The sequence below is a fragment of the Natator depressus genome, chromosome 2 (assembly GCF_965152275.1).
Source record: "Natator depressus isolate rNatDep1 chromosome 2, rNatDep2.hap1, whole genome shotgun sequence".
In the NCBI taxonomy this organism is placed as follows: domain Eukaryota; kingdom Metazoa; phylum Chordata; order Testudines; family Cheloniidae; genus Natator; species Natator depressus.
Genome location: NC_134235.1, coordinates 89,135,287 through 89,150,328, shown reverse-complemented (window position 1 = coordinate 89,150,328; position 15,042 = coordinate 89,135,287). Strand labels below are relative to the sequence as shown.

The window sequence follows — 15,042 nt, the reverse complement described above, 5'->3', positions numbered from 1 at the left end:
GTCATTCGGCTCAATACAGGAGTAAGTGGGTGAAATGCTCTGGTGTGTATTATACAGGTCAGACTAAACAATCTTTTGGTTTATTGTGGCCTCTAACTCTATGAATCTACAATAAATAGACACGAGGAGAGATAAAGAGAATATTCCACTATGTTGTGTTCCACATATTTGAATTCCCAGCATTTATCTGCACACATTCCAGCTGTATTCACTGTGTTAAGAGTAGCTGTATTGAATGCTGGACGGATTAGTTGGAGCAGCTTGGCAGAGCTGTGAGTGATATGAAGTGCTTGTGTACTTAGAGATCAAGTATGCTTCATTTCAGCATTGAATTTTGTAGGTTGTGTTAGTGGAGGTGCACAAGGATATCATCTTCCAGGGGAATTGTCTGCAACCTGGTGGCAAATATGGTAGTAGCCTCCAGGGCTTATGCCTTGTCTACACATGAAATTGTTCAGGAATAATTATTTCTGAACAGCTGTATGTGTGGACACTTATTCCACATTTTAAATTCTATTTCAAATTTTAAATTCACCTGCTATCTTATTCTGGAATAACTTGCATGTGTAGAAGGAACTCTTTTGGCAAGTGTGATGTGGGGGTAACATTTAGGAAGTCTGGGGTAATTTTCATGTAATAGACTGGGTGAGCATAGTCCAGTGTAGGTAGCTCCTGTTTGCTACACCTGACCTAAACCCAAGTTTTGCCTTAGCAAAGATGAGATTTCTTTGTTCTGTAATGCTCACATGCTTTGTTTTCAAAGTGTCCGTAGTATGTGAGAGTAGAGTGCTAATATGTATGTGCTGGTGTGGGGGCAGAGTTAAGGTGTTGCAAGGGTGGCATGTGCCTTAACTTTTTATGTCCTGGTTTTCAGAGGCTTAAGTTTAGCCATTCTCCACAGCTGGAATGGCACGAGACACCTCTGGGCAACTTTAACTTGTGTTAATGAAGTTTGGGGCATTTAATTTACCTAGTGTATTGAAAAATAATTTCTCAGCATCAGCATGCATCACAGACCCAGCTCTGCTCCTTCACTGTCTCTGGCTTCCTGGCAATGATTACCTCCATCACAGAAGGCACTGGCTGCATGTTAGTTGCTTCACTGTCCCTGCATTAGCTCCTGGGTCTCTGCCTGTTCAGCACAGCCTCAGTCTTGCGAGCGGCACAATAAAGTAAGACTCAACATCCTGCTTACTATGTATGATGCTTGTCCTAGCTTGTCTTTGAGTACCATGGATAAAGAGGGACATATAATAAGAAAAATTACTCCCTGCCAGCTTCTATAATCCCAGGGAGCTCCAGCTCAAGTGCTTCTGCAAAGAGTAACTGTGGTTGACGCCATCGGTAACACGCCTAACTCTGGAAAGTGCCCTGAGATATATATGTAATAACAAAGAGACAGAACTTATCTTTTTGTCTGAGACATAAGTAGAGATCTTCAGCAGCATGATTCCACATAACACCAATCTTGGGACATTGTTTAAACCCTGCTCTACACTATGAGTTTAGGTCGAATTTAGCAGCATTAGATTGATTTAACCCTGCACCCATCCACACGACGAAGCCATTTACTTTGACTTAAAGGGCTCTTAAAACTGATTTCTGTACTCCTCCCCCGACAAGGGGCTTAGCGTTGAAATCGACCTTGCCCGGTCAAACTTGGGGTAGTGTGGTCGCAATTCGATGGTATTGGCCTCTGGGAGCTATCCCCCAATGCTCCATTGTGAGCGCTCTGGACAGCGCTCTCAACTTAGTATTAAAGTATTATTAAAGTACTGACTCATAGTAACCAAAGTACTGGCTCCTGCAACACCCAGGTTTTAATTGTACATTTGAATTATAGACTTGGCCTTACATTCAAGATCTCAAAGTGCTGTACAAAGGTAACAGTATTTATCCATGTTTTACAGTTGTGAGATTGAGGTCTCACAAGAGGGTTTGATTTGCCCAGGGTCCCACAATGAGCCAATCGCCTGATGAAAACTTTTGACAATGCTATTTCCCCAGTATTTGTCCATTTTTACTTGAAAGATTGAGGTCCCTTTACTCGGTGGATATAGCTAAATTAACCCAATATATTTTTATTAAAATAATTGATTTGCTCAAGTGTGTGTGTATGTATGTATGTACCTGATACCTATAAATGTAGAAACTTACCCAAATCCACTACAGTTACATTAAAAACAATATACTGCCAAATGTAAACTATTTCAGAAAATGGGGGGTTGTAGTCTTTTGTGGCATGAGTCTTTTAAATCTAAATTTTTTGGCCTCTTAAACCTGTAGTACTCAATTTATACAGAAGAGGTCACTCTGTAAAATTTAATATTGCAGTTTGTCAGTTGCAACAGTTTACATAAACGTTGGGTGCAAAGAACACACATTTTTTCCCTCTTAGATATTCTGAATAAAATGGTAGAAAGAGAACTGCAAAGAAATAACTATAGTATAAATTGATCTCTCAGTGCAGCATTAATTTGTACTGTTGTTTAATGTAAGCTGAATTTTGGCTACTTTTAGATAGTCTGATTAAAAAGCTAAAAACTTCTCATTTAAAATGTATCTTATTTTTTTTTAAACATGAAAAAATACTTTAAAGCATCCCACCCATAGATAAAGCTTTAGTGAAAGTCATGAATGAATCGATGCCACAGAAAGGAGGACAGGATAGAACAGACTAGATTAGAGAGAATTAAAACCGTACTGTAGAATATAGCTAGATTCCAATATGATCTTGAAACCCAAATTTATAATTAATGTGAATGGATACTGCCACCTATCAGTCTTGTTGACAGAAGAAAGACTCAAACTAATTTTGTTTGTTTCATTCCAATTTAAAAAAAAAAAAGCTCTTGAACATACCTTATTGAACTCTTACTTTGGTAGTCACTGAGCAAAGGAGACCAACTGTAGGAGCAAGTGATTTATGCAGATGCTTAGGCCTCTGAAAACTGGAGGTCCAGTATGCCATTGGAGTAATTATTTGTATGAAGTAGTGCATAGGGGCCTGATCAGGGCCCATTTTGTGCTAGACACTGTATAAAGAGATAACAAAAAGACAGTCCCTGCCCTGAAGAAACTACAATTTAAGTAAATCATAAGAGAAACCTCATATCTAACTGAATAGGAGGGAGAGAAATTTGATCAGAAAGGGTTGTGTGTGAATCCATAGTGCAACTCTGTATAAGATGACCGGACATCCCAATAAAACCACTCTGGCCACTTTTTTTTTTTTTTTTTGCTTCCCTCATGTGTCCCAATATTTTGTCTGTTTCATCTGGTCACCCTAACTCTGTAACAGTATAGAAATCTTCACATTATACCCACTAATTTACATTTTTGTAAACCTTCTAATATACAAGTGCTATAAGTAACAGAGTGCATCTCTTTCACCTAGTGTTCTAACAGGGAGAAATATATGCAAAATGGATTGGGAGGGTGGGGGGAGGAGAGGGGAGTGGTAGTTCTTTCAGTATCTGTTTTCAAATCAAGTCCTGCCTACCTCTGACACCAAAACAAGATGCCCAGTACATTGTGTAGAGGTGCACAATAACTGTCACTCTTCTTTGTATGCTTTACTGACCCATTAAATAGTTATCTATGCTGATATTTTAAATTATGACTAGTAAATGTCCCATTAAGATGAATGGGAGCATTCCACACCACTTACAGATACTGTTGTGTGCTGCCTGTAGAGAAGACATCAGTACCTTGAGTTACATGCAGTTCATATCCTTAAAGTTTTTATTGTAATCATAATAATTAGAACTCTTAAAAAGAAGTAAAAATTAAATTCTAGACCATTTTTCTCCCAGAAAAAAGTACCAGCTCCTAGTGCCACGATGAATCAAATTCAACCTCTGCTGCAAGAGGGATATTTCTAGGATATTTGGGAAATTAAACATTAGTTGGCTCTATGACAGGCCTTCACAAATAGTAACATCACAGAACATGTACAGACTGTCACCCACAGTGTACTGGAATGTGAGACACAGGAAAATCAAAGTTTGCTAGTCATCCTACTATTTGGAGAGCAATTCAGTTTTCATGGCTCTATACTGAATTCTGCCAGTTTAGTGTGCAGAACAGTAACCAGTAACAGTAAGAGTTCCGAATGTATAGCAGTGTCTCTCGACGTTGCGAAGGGAAAGCATTTTATTGCATAAAGGCCTCATGATTGCTGTATCAGGGCATTGTTTAATTAAAACAGTTTTTTGTAGAGTATAGTGTTTTTCATGCTATGCCATAGACGACTCGTGCCTTCCCATACTGGGGGGCACAATCTAAAGGCGAGGACACACAATCTCCACACATGTCTCCTCTGCCCAGGAACTCACCCTGCCCAAGCCAGGGCCACGGTGCTCTCCCCGCCCCACCAGAGTTACCTGCAGGAGGGGGCTCTGTCCTTCTGCTGCTGTGCCACGCCCCCACCCCGCACATGTCCCTCTCCCTCCCTCCCTCCCGAGCAGGCCAAACAGATATCGGGGGGGCACTTGACCCCCTCCATGCCCCTCATGTATCATTTCTGCATGTTACAAAGGAAGACCTCTAGGTACATAGACTTGCTTTCTAACTGAAAGCATTGCACTGGTTGCAATTGGTTTCCAATGTAGTCATAAAACACGTAGGGTATGTCTACACTACGGAATAAGGTCGCATTTATAGAAGTCGGTTTTTTAGAAATCGGTTTTATATATTCGAGTGTGTGTATCCCCACAGAAAATGCTCTAAGTGCATTAAGTGCATTAACTCGGCGGAGTGCTTCCACAGTACCGAGGCTAGAGTCGACTTCCAGAGCGTTGCACTGTGGATAGCTATCCCACAGTTCCCGCAGTCTCCGCTGCCCATTGGAATTCTGGGTTGAGATCCCAATGCCTGATGGAGCTAAAACATTGTTGCGGGTGGCTCTGGGTACATATCGTCATTCCCCCCTTCCCTCCCTCCCTCCGGGAAAGCAAGGGCAGACAATCGTTTCGCACCTTTTTCCTGAGTTACCTGTGCAGACGCCATACCACCGCAAGCATAGAGCCCGCTCAGGTAACCGTCACCGTATGTCTCCTGGGTGCTGGCAGACGCGGTACTGCATTGCTACACAGTAGCAACAACCCATTGCCTTCTGGCAGCAGACGGTGCAATATGACTGGTAGCCGTCCTCGTCATGTCCGAGGTGCTCCTGGCCGCGTCGGCTGGGAGCGCCTGGGCAGACATGGGCGCAGGGACTAAATTTGGAGTGACTTTACCAGGTCATTTTCTTTAGTCCTGCAGTCAGTCCTATTGAACCGTCTTATGGTAAGCAGGCAGGCAATACGGATTGCTAGCAGTCGTACTGTACCATCTTCTGCCGGGCAGGCAAGAGATGACGATGGCTAGCAGTCGTATTGTACCATCTTCTGCCGGGCAGGCAAGAGATGACGATGGCTAGCAGTCGTACTGTACCATCTTCTGCCGAGCAGCCATGAGATGTGGCATGCAGTCCTTCTGCACCGTCTGCTGCCAGCCAAAGATGTAAAAGATAGATGGAGTGGATCAAAACAAGAAATAGACCAGATTTGTTTTGTACTCATTTGCCTCCTCCCCCATCTAGGGGACTCATTCCTCTAGGTCACACTGCAGTCACTCACAGAGAAGGTGCAGCGAGGTAAATCTAGCCATGTATCAATCAGAGGCCAGGCTAACCTCCTTGTTCCAATAAGAACAATAACTTAGGTGCACCATTTCTTATTGGAACCCTCCGTGAAGTCCTGCCTGAAATACTCCTTGATGTAAAGCCACCCCCTTTGTTGATTTTAGCTCCCTGAAGCCAACCCTGTAAGCCGTGTCGTCAGTCGCCCCTCCCTCCGTCAGAGCAACGGCAGACAATCGTTCCGCGCCTTTTTTCTGTGCGGACGCCATACCAAGGCAAGCATGGAGGCCGCTCAGCTCACTTTGGCAATTAGGAGCACGTTAAACACCACACGCATTATCCAGCGGTATATGCAGCACCAGAACCTGGCAAAGCGATACCGGGCGAGGAGGCGACGTCAGCGCGGTCACGTGAGCGATCAGGACATGGACACAGATTTCTCTGAAAGCATGGGCCCTGCCAATGCATGCATCATGGTGCTAATGGGGCAGGTTCATGCTGTGGAACGCCGATTCTGGGCTCGGGAAAGAAGCACAGACTGGTGGAACCGCATAGTGTTGCAGGTCTGGGACGATTCCCAGTGGCTGCGAAACTTTCGCATGCGTAAGGGCACTTTCATGGAACTTTGTGACTTGCTTTCCCCTGCCCTGAAGCGCATGAATACCAAGATGAGAGCAGCCCTCACAGTTGAGAAGCGAGTGGCGCTAGCCCTGTGGAAGCTTGCAACGCCAGACAGCTACCGGTCAGTTGGGAATCAATTTGGAGTGGGCAAATCTACTGTTGGGGGGCTGCTGTGATGCAAGTAGCCCACGCAATCAAAGATCTGCTGATATCAAGGGTAGTGACCCTGGGAAATGTGCAGGTCATAGTGGATGGCTTTGCTGCAATGGGATTCCCTAACTGTGGTGGGGCCATAGACGGAACCCATATCCCTATCTTGGCACCGGAGCACCAACCCGGCGAGTACATAAACCGCAAGGGGTACTTTTCAATAGTACATGACGCTCGCATCTTCAGGAACTCTGGTCTGTTTCAAAAGCTGCAAGAAGGGAGTTTATTCCCAGACCAGAAAATAACTGTTGGGGATGTTGACATGCCTATACGTATCCTTGGGGACCCAGCCTACCCCTTAATGCCATGGCTCATGAAGCCGTACACAGGCAGCCTGGACAGTAGTCAGGAGCTGTTCAACTACAGGCTGAGCAAGTGCAGAATGGTGGTAGAATGTGCATTTGGACGTTTAAAGGCACGCTGGCGCAGTTTACTGACTCGCTTAGACCTCAGCGAAACCAATATTCCCACTGTTATTACTGCTTGCTGTGTGCTCCACAATATCTGTGAGAGTAAGGGGGAGACGTTTATGGCGGGGTGGGAGGTTGAGGCAAATCGCCTGGCTGCTGGTTACGCGCAGCCAGACACCAGGGCGGTTAGAAGAGCACAGGAGGGCGCGGTACGCATCAGAGAAGCTTTGAAAACCAGTTTCATGACTGGCCAGGCTACGGTGTGAAAGTTCTGTTTGTTTCTCCTTGATGAAACCCCCCGCCCCTTGGTTCACTCTACTTCCCTGTAAGCTCACCACCCTCCCTCCTCCCTTCGATCACTGCTTGCAGAGGCAATAAAGTCATTGTTGCTTCACATTCATGCATTCTTTATTCATTCATCACACAAATAGGGGGATGACTACCAAGGTAGCCCAGGAGGGGTGGTGGAGGAGGGAAGGAAAATGCCACACAGCACTTTAAAAGTTTACAACTTTAAAATTTATTGAATGACAGCCTTCTTTTTTTTGGGCAATCCTCTGTGGCGGAGTGGCTGGTTGGCCGGTGGCCCCCCCACCGCGTTCTTGGGCATCTGGGTGTGGAGGCTATGGAACTTGGGGAGGAGGGCGGTTGGTTACACAGGGGCTGTAGTGGCAGTCTGTGCTCCAGCTGCCTTTGCTGCAGCTCAACCATACACTGGAGCATACTGGTTTGGTCCTCCAGCAGTCTCAGCATTGAATCCTGCCTCCTCTCATCACGCTGTCGCCACATTTGAGCTTCAGCCCTGTCTTCAGCCCGCCACTTACTCTCTTCAGCCTGCCACTTACTCTCTTCAGCCTGCCACCACTCCTCCCGGTCATTTTGTGCTTTCCTGCACTCTGACATTATTTGCCTCCACGCATTCATCTGTGCTCTGTCAGTGTGGGAGGACAGCATGAGCTCGGAGAACATTTCATCTCGAGTGCGTTTTTTTTTCTTTCTAATCTTCACTAGCCTCTGGGAAGGAGAAGATCCTGTGATCATTGAAACACATGCAGCTGGTGGAGAAAAAAAAAGGGACAGCGGTATTTAAAAAGACACATTTTATAAAACACTGGCTACACTCTTTCAGGGTAAACCTTGCTGTTAACATTACATACATAGCACATGTGCTTTTGTTACAAGGTCGCATTTTGCCTCCCCCCACCGCGTGGCTACCCCCTCAACCCTCCCACCTCCCTGTGGCTAACAGCGGGGAACGTTTCTGTTCAGCCGCAGGCAAACAGCCCAGCAGGAATGGGCTCCTCTGAGTGTCCCCTGAAGAAAAGCACCCTATTTCAACCAGGTGACCATGGATTATATCTCACTCTCCTGAGGATAACACAGAGAGATAAAGAACGGATGTTGTTTGAACGCCAGCAAACATACACTGCAATGGTTTGTTGTACAATGATTCCCGAGTACGTGTTACTGGCCTGGAGTGGTAAAGTGTCCTACCATGAAGGACGCAATAAGTCTGCCCTCCCCAGAAACCTTTTGCAAAGGCTTTGGGAGTATATCCAGGAGAGCCGCGAATGCCAGGGCAAAGTAATCCTTTCACATGCTTGCTTTTAAACCATGTATAGTATTTTAAAAGGTACACTCACCGGAGGTCCCTTCTCCGCCTGCTGGGTCCAGGAGGCAGCCTTGGGTGGGTTCGGGGGGTACTGGCTCCAGGTCCAGGGTGAGAAACAGTTCCTGGCTGTCGGGAAAACCGGTTTCTCCTCTTGCTTGCTGTGAGCTATCATCATCTTCTTCGTCCCCAAAACCTGCTTCCGTATTGCCTCCATCTCCATTGAAGGAGTCAAACAACATGGCTGGGGTAGTGGTGGCTGAACCCCGTAAAATGGCATGCAGCTCATCATAGAAGCGGCATGTTTGGGGCTCTGACCCGGAGCGGCCGTTCGCCTCTCTGGTTTTCTGGTAGGCTTGCCTCAGCTCCTTCAGTTTCACGCGGCACTGCTTCGGGTCCCTGTTATGGCCTCTGTCCTTCATGCCCTGGGAGATTTTGACAAAGGTTTTGGCATTTCGAAAACTGGAACGGAGTTCTGATAGCACGGATTCCTCTCCCCATACAGCGATCAGATCCCGTACCTCCCGTTCGGTCCATGCTGGAGCTCTTTTGCGATTCTGGGACTCCATCATGGTCACCTCTGCTGATGAGCTCTGCATGGTCACCTGCAGCTTGCCACGCTGGCCAAACAGGAAATGAGATTCAAAAGTTTGCGGTTCTTTTCCTGTCTATCTGGCCAGTGCATCTGAGTTGAGAGTGCTGTCCAGAGTGGTCAAAATGGAGCACTCTGGGATAGCTCCTGGAGGCCAATGCCGTCGAATTGTGTCCACAGTACCCCAAATTCGACCAGGCAAGGCCGATTTAAGCACTAATCCACTTGTCAGGGGTGGAGTAAGGAAATCGATTTTAAGAGCCCTTTAAGTCGAAATAAAGGGCTCATCATGTGGACGGGTGCAGGTTTACATTGATTTAATGCTGCTAAATTCGACCTAAAGTCCTAGTGTAGACCAGGGCCTAGTGTTGAAATGGTTTATTCCACTTTCAAGACAGTTTTGCCTGGCTGTGGGTTTTGTTACAAAAGTTCTATACAGAATCAATCTCACAATGATTATGATTAGGTTTGGCAGAATTTATATATATATATATATATAAAAAATTTCTACTGATACCTATTTGTTTTTTTATTTCCATTATTGATTTAAATTTTCACAGCTGTGCAAAATTATGGATTAATTCATCCTGTGGCATGAATATAAACCGAAACTAACATCTTAAGGAGGGACAGATGTAGGCAGAATCCATAGATGTAAGACCTGGTTTAGCAAAGGGCCTATAGACCCTTAAAGTATATATCCAAAGATCACCAGGGGTTGTTCATTATCAGATGAGAGGGCATTGGCAGAGTAGGGAGGAAATTAATTTCAGTAATATTTTATTGTCTAGACCAGCTATACAAATGTTAACAAAGTGTAAAAGATTGATAGATTGTAAGGCCCGAAGAGACCATCTGTGATCATCTAGTCTGACATCCTGTATAACACAGCCATAGAACCCAAAATAATTCCTAGAGTATATCTTTTAGAAAAAAACCTCCAGTCTTGATTTAAAAATGGTCAGTGATGGAGAATCCACCATGACCTTTGGTAAATTGTTCCAATGGTTAATTATGCTCACTGTTAAAAAATTATCTTAATTCCAGTCTGAATATGTCTAGTTTCAGCTTCCAGCCAGTGGATTGTGTTATACTTTCTCTGCTAGATTGAGGTGCCATTATTAAATATTTGTTCCCCACATAGGTACTTATAAACTGTAATTGATATTCGTAATGATATTTTTAAAAACTTCTTATTGTCCTTAACTCTGCTGGCCTTAGATTTCGCCTTCTGCCCCTCATGTACCCTTATTTATTTTCTATAATTCTTAGCTTCTGATTTATATTCCCTACGATTGACCTCCCCTTTCTTTAATTTGTTATATATAATTTTATTTTTGTGGCTGGCTTCAGTTTCCCTTTAGATTAAGTAGTTTATTTTAACCATGGCAACCTTCTTCCTCATTTGTGAAACTGTGGCTTTATGTGAATCTACTATGGTATTTTAAAATTATTACTCATTATCATTTAAAATGATCTAATTAAATACGTTCTCCCAACTGATTTGGGTCATAATTGTTTTCAGCTTTGTGAAATTGGCCCCTTTAAAGCACCAAATCTATCTATCTATCTATCTGTAGATATATTACTAGGCTGGGTTTCATTCTGCTTGTACATTATAAATGTGATCAAGTCAGGATCACATATAAAAGAGAGAGACCCTCTTTCAGCTGTACAGACGCTCCATTATGGTGATTCCCACAGTGTCTGGGGGTTTTATTACACCGCTATCCATCTCCCCTTCGTATTTATTCCTGCGCTGCTGGCAGGTTGCTATGGGAGCTGGATGCTGGAGTAGAAAGCGGCCGTCTCACGCTCCTGCCTGTCACCTCGGTTGCACAGACAGCGCCTGTTTGCCTTTGGCCTGCGCTTTGTCTCTCCCCGTTCCCAGATGTAGCTTACGCTTCCTGACTGTGAGCCCCTCTGTGCAAGTCTGTGGCAGGCGTGTCCCGGCGCAGAGGTGCTGTGTACGGTGCCGCAGGCGCTCCAGCAAGGAAGATGGCCGGGAAGGGGCTTCGGCTGGCCGTAGGGGGCGAAGAGAGCCGGGCGTCGCGGCAACCCACCCCAGCCACCGCCTCCCAGTACCTGAGCGGCGGCCCGGCGCTGCCCCGGCCCAGCTCTCCCGCCGACAGGAGGCGCTGCGGCGCCGCGGAGACCTGGCGGGGAGGGGACGCCGTTGCGTTGCTAGGAGCGGGCGGCCGCGCCGCCGCCGCCGCCGCCAGTGAGGAGCTGGGGCGCTGCTGCGGGTCGGCGCTCGCCGCGTATGTGGTGGCGCGGGCGGAGTATGAAGCCGGCGCGGACGGGACGCAGCGGGGCCCGGCACCAGAGCTCCCTGCGGTGAGGCGCGGCAGGCAGCAGCGGGCGCGGCGGAGCGGGGATGGCTCGCGCCGGGGCTGCGGCGGAGGCTCTGCCCGGGGACTGGCCCCGGGAGGCGGCGGCGGCAGGAGACGCCTCCTGCCGCAGGGAGGACGGGGCGCGGGACGCGCTCTCCCTGGAGCAGATCCTGCGGCTCTACAACCAGCCCATCAACGAGGAGCAGGCGTGGGCCGTGTGCTACCAGTGCTGCGGCTCCCTGCGGGCCCGGGGCCGCCGCCGCGGGACCCCCGCCGCCAGGGCCGAGGCGGCTGCCCACGTCCGCATCTGGAAGGACGGGACCGTCACCCTGGAGCCGCCCAGCGGGGCTTCCCCTCCGGCAGCAGGTGAGGCGCCCGGGGGCGCCCTGCGGGTACAGGCTGCTCCCCACCCCGGGCCTCCCTCTCGCAGTGACCCCGTGTCGGAGGCTCGGAGCCCACCCCCGCAGCCCTGCGGGTGAGGCTGGGCCCCGGGCCCGGCGCGTCTCCCTTTCCCCAGGGCTATCGACCTGGGGTTGTTCCAGCCCCTCCTGTTATCCGGCCCTTCTCTTCCCCGGGGCTCCAAACTGCCTCCACGGCCCCGGCTCCCCCCCGCACTGAACGGAATCTGGTTTCTTCCCCCACCTTCAGCGCAATCCTTTCCCGTTCACACGGTGTGAAAATCCCCTTCCCTAGGCCCCGTCCGCCCGCGGCCACCGCGCTTCTGCTCCTGGTTCGCCCGTTCGCTGTGTATGAATGTCACGTTTCCCCCTCCCTGTTATAAATGGCTGTACTGAACTTGGGTCTGGGGTCTCCCATGTTGGGCCCTGCTGTACAGCTCGTCTCCCCCCGCCGCATCGTGGTTGATGCGGAGACGAGCAGCGCGGAGCCCGCAGAATGGCAGAGAATTATAGCCGGACCGCTCGGGGAGGCGGGGCCCCCGGGGGCGTGTGCGCGCTGCACTCTAGAAGGGGTCCGAGCAAATCGGCCGCCGTGGCTTTCTTTGCCCCAGCTTGTCGAGTGTAATGCTGCACTGGCTCTCCCAAGCTGGACTGACTGACAGTGCCCCGGGTACACAAGGGTGTGCGTGTTGGTTTGGAGAACTCCGGCTCGTTCTTTCTCCAGAATCCTTCCTGCTGGTGGGAGCGGGAGCCTGGAGAAGGGAAATCGATGAAAGCTGCCCATGTAGGTCAGCATGACAAGGGGGAAGGCGCTGCAAAGCAAAACAAAGAGAACAGCTGTCAGAGAGACCATGCACACTGTTCGGAGGACTGAATGTTGAGGGGGAGGAGGAGGTATTAACGATGTGTGCCTTCTTTTGTGCCTTTGTTTGTGCCGTTTGGCATCCAAAAAGAAATAATGGTAGTAAATTTTTCGGGAGAAGACCGAATTAACAGAGGCATGTAGTGGTTAGGGAATAATACTATAACATATATAATAAGAACGTATTTGTATGCATTTTCGATATCCAGGGTAAAACATACAGGGTATGAAATAAATATATATATTTAAAATTTATGACGCACACATATATAATATGTATGTGCAATATTTTATAATGGAGTATAATTATAACGTATAATTTGGTGTCTGAGTAATATAATACCATATTATAAGTATTTATAAGATGTACGTTTTAAATGTCTCTGATTATATTACGTCTCCTAAAACATTTTTGAAAACAGATCAGCATCTTGGAACACTTACCAGAAATAGATTGATGTTATAGATAGGTATGCTAGCCAAATAGCAAAACAATCTATATCTGCTAGAGACATAACACACACAACCAGGTATTTTAAAGTTTATAGAAAAAATGTATTTTCAGTTGCCATCAAAAATTTTCAGTCCATGGAGTTTCAAAGCTCATATTCATACGTGAAAAAGCCTATAAGCTCTTTTTTATGTAAACATAGATTGATTTCTGTATGAAATCTAAACCCATCAGTATGAAGGATATAAAAGTGAAGCAGATCTCACAGATAATTTCATCAGAGAAGTCCACATCATGATAAGAGTAAATGTCAGCGGAATTCCTTAATAGGAATCAAGATTTGAAAATTGATATGAAACAAAAGATTATTATATAAAGTATTCAAAATGGGGTAATATAAATTAAGCATTTAGAACATGAATACTAATCTGGCATTATGAATTAATGAAGTCTTTTAAAAGATGTGTGTTCTGGACAAACAGTGGCAGAGAATTACAGTAATCCTGTCTGGAACTAGTGAGGGTGCATAAAAATATCAAAATACATAGGGTGAAAAATAAGCCATAATCTTGTGGTGATATTGAGATACGTCTAATGAAAATTCCAATTTAAAATTGATCTGGAGTGCTTTTTAAATTAAAAAAAAAAAAAAAAAAGTCTGTTACATCAATTGAAGAATTTACACAACTCCTACTAACGAGTGGGACAAAACTTCCACAACCAGCGCTGCATGTTGCAGGGACACAGGAAGAGAGTTGTGCACTGCAGAAGCACATTTTACTTCTAACATTTTCAATCAGCAACAGGCTTTTTTCAGAGAATGTATTAACTTACTACATCTCTCTTGTTTTTCTTTATACCTCCTTTCCTTTCCTGGCTTCACTCCACTTCCTGTTTTCTTTCTTATAACAGATCATGGTATATCTTTTTCTTAGTTGTCTTCAGTAAGGCCCTGTCTAGGCAAGGATTAAAGCGTGTTGCAAAGCTCAGGGTCCTCACTAGGCTTTAACTTGCTCAGTTTAGCTCATGTTAAATGTAGTGTGCCTTGTCTACAATAGACTTCTAAAATGTATTGCTTAGCTAATATAATACTTTAAATCCTAGTATAGACAAGGCCTAGTTTTTTTCTTTTCCGTTTTTCCTTCCAACCACTTATATAATTTTCTCACTTTTCCTACATTTTATTTTATTCCCTGCCTTCTCCCTATATTTTGTGTGTCACTCTCACACATCTATTCACATTACCTACTCATTTTTAGGTCTTGAAAATCTTACTATACACCTAAGAGCCAGAGGACCAAACCTGTTAGCCAAAGATTGATATAAAAGATTGGGTGGAGGAGGTGGCCAAGGGGCAATGCTTCCTCCTCCCCATATACTGGAAAAAGGGAAGGTGCTGGGATTTCTACCATGGAGCTGTCCCTAGACCCTGCTCACTGGCTACATCTTTTGTATCAGCCTCCAGCTGGTAGGTATCTGATAAATTTGAATCCTCCACTCAACACCATCCATGACTGCTGAAAGGGATCAGCGTTCTCTGTGTTCCTCCCTCCCACCTTACATCCTCCTGACAGCTGTAATTTTTTGGGAGTGGTTTTGCAAAATATACCTCTTCCTCAGCTTTTTGGATTCTGCCAAGGTGTTTTGAGGGTGTGTGTTCTTTAGTACTATTCTCTCAGCCTCTGTTTTCAGGTCCTCTTATGCAGTGGGTAGGTGTAATGGTTCTGGCCTATGGCTTTCTCAAGCAGCAATAGCATGTTATCAACCTGATTCTAGCTTTTAATTGCTACTTGCAATCTTCTGGTTAGTAGCAATGAAAATTAACAAGAATCATAGTTTTATTTTGCTGTGGCTTTGGAAGCAATGAGCAGTAGCACAGGCACTAGAGCTGTCTTAAGACTCAGGAAGACAGCAATGCATTAGTTTGTGTTTG

At 46.1% G+C, this 15,042-nt stretch overlaps 3 protein-coding genes across 4 annotated transcripts in view; 2 read left to right on the top strand and 1 right to left on the bottom strand.

Annotated features, from left to right (window-relative positions):
- Nucleotides 1-5,870, top strand: part of CEP76 (centrosomal protein 76) — a 44,629-nt gene extending 38,759 nt beyond the window's left edge. The window contains exon 14 of the mRNA XM_074943134.1: nucleotides 5,791-5,870. Coding sequence (XP_074799235.1) covers nucleotides 5,791-5,812 — 22 coding nt within the window. The 3' untranslated portion in view covers nucleotides 5,813-5,870. The remainder of the gene's footprint in view (nucleotides 1-5,790) is intronic.
- A 1,507-nt stretch (nucleotides 5,871-7,377) lies between these two features.
- LOC141981856 (uncharacterized) lies at nucleotides 7,378-10,985 on the bottom strand. Its single transcript, XM_074943490.1, has 4 exons — nucleotides 10,968-10,985; nucleotides 8,995-9,093; nucleotides 8,508-8,898; nucleotides 7,378-7,919 (listed from the first exon to the last, which is right to left on the bottom strand). Exons 2-4 carry the CDS (start codon nucleotides 9,070-9,072, stop codon nucleotides 7,378-7,380), a joined length of 1,011 nt encoding a protein of 336 aa, XP_074799591.1. The 5' UTR covers nucleotides 9,073-9,093; nucleotides 10,968-10,985.
- Nucleotides 10,986-11,282: 297 nt separating this feature from the next.
- The window catches only part of SPIRE1 (spire type actin nucleation factor 1), a 179,634-nt gene continuing 175,874 nt past the window's right edge, over nucleotides 11,283-15,042 (top strand). Inside the window, exon 1 of one of the 2 annotated variants that reach the window (XM_074944669.1) lies at nucleotides 11,283-11,764. In XM_074944669.1, coding sequence (XP_074800770.1) covers nucleotides 11,443-11,764 — 322 coding nt within the window. In that variant the 5' untranslated portion in view covers nucleotides 11,283-11,442. The remainder of the gene's footprint in view (nucleotides 11,765-15,042) is intronic. The other variant, XM_074944670.1, reaches the window with a different exon arrangement.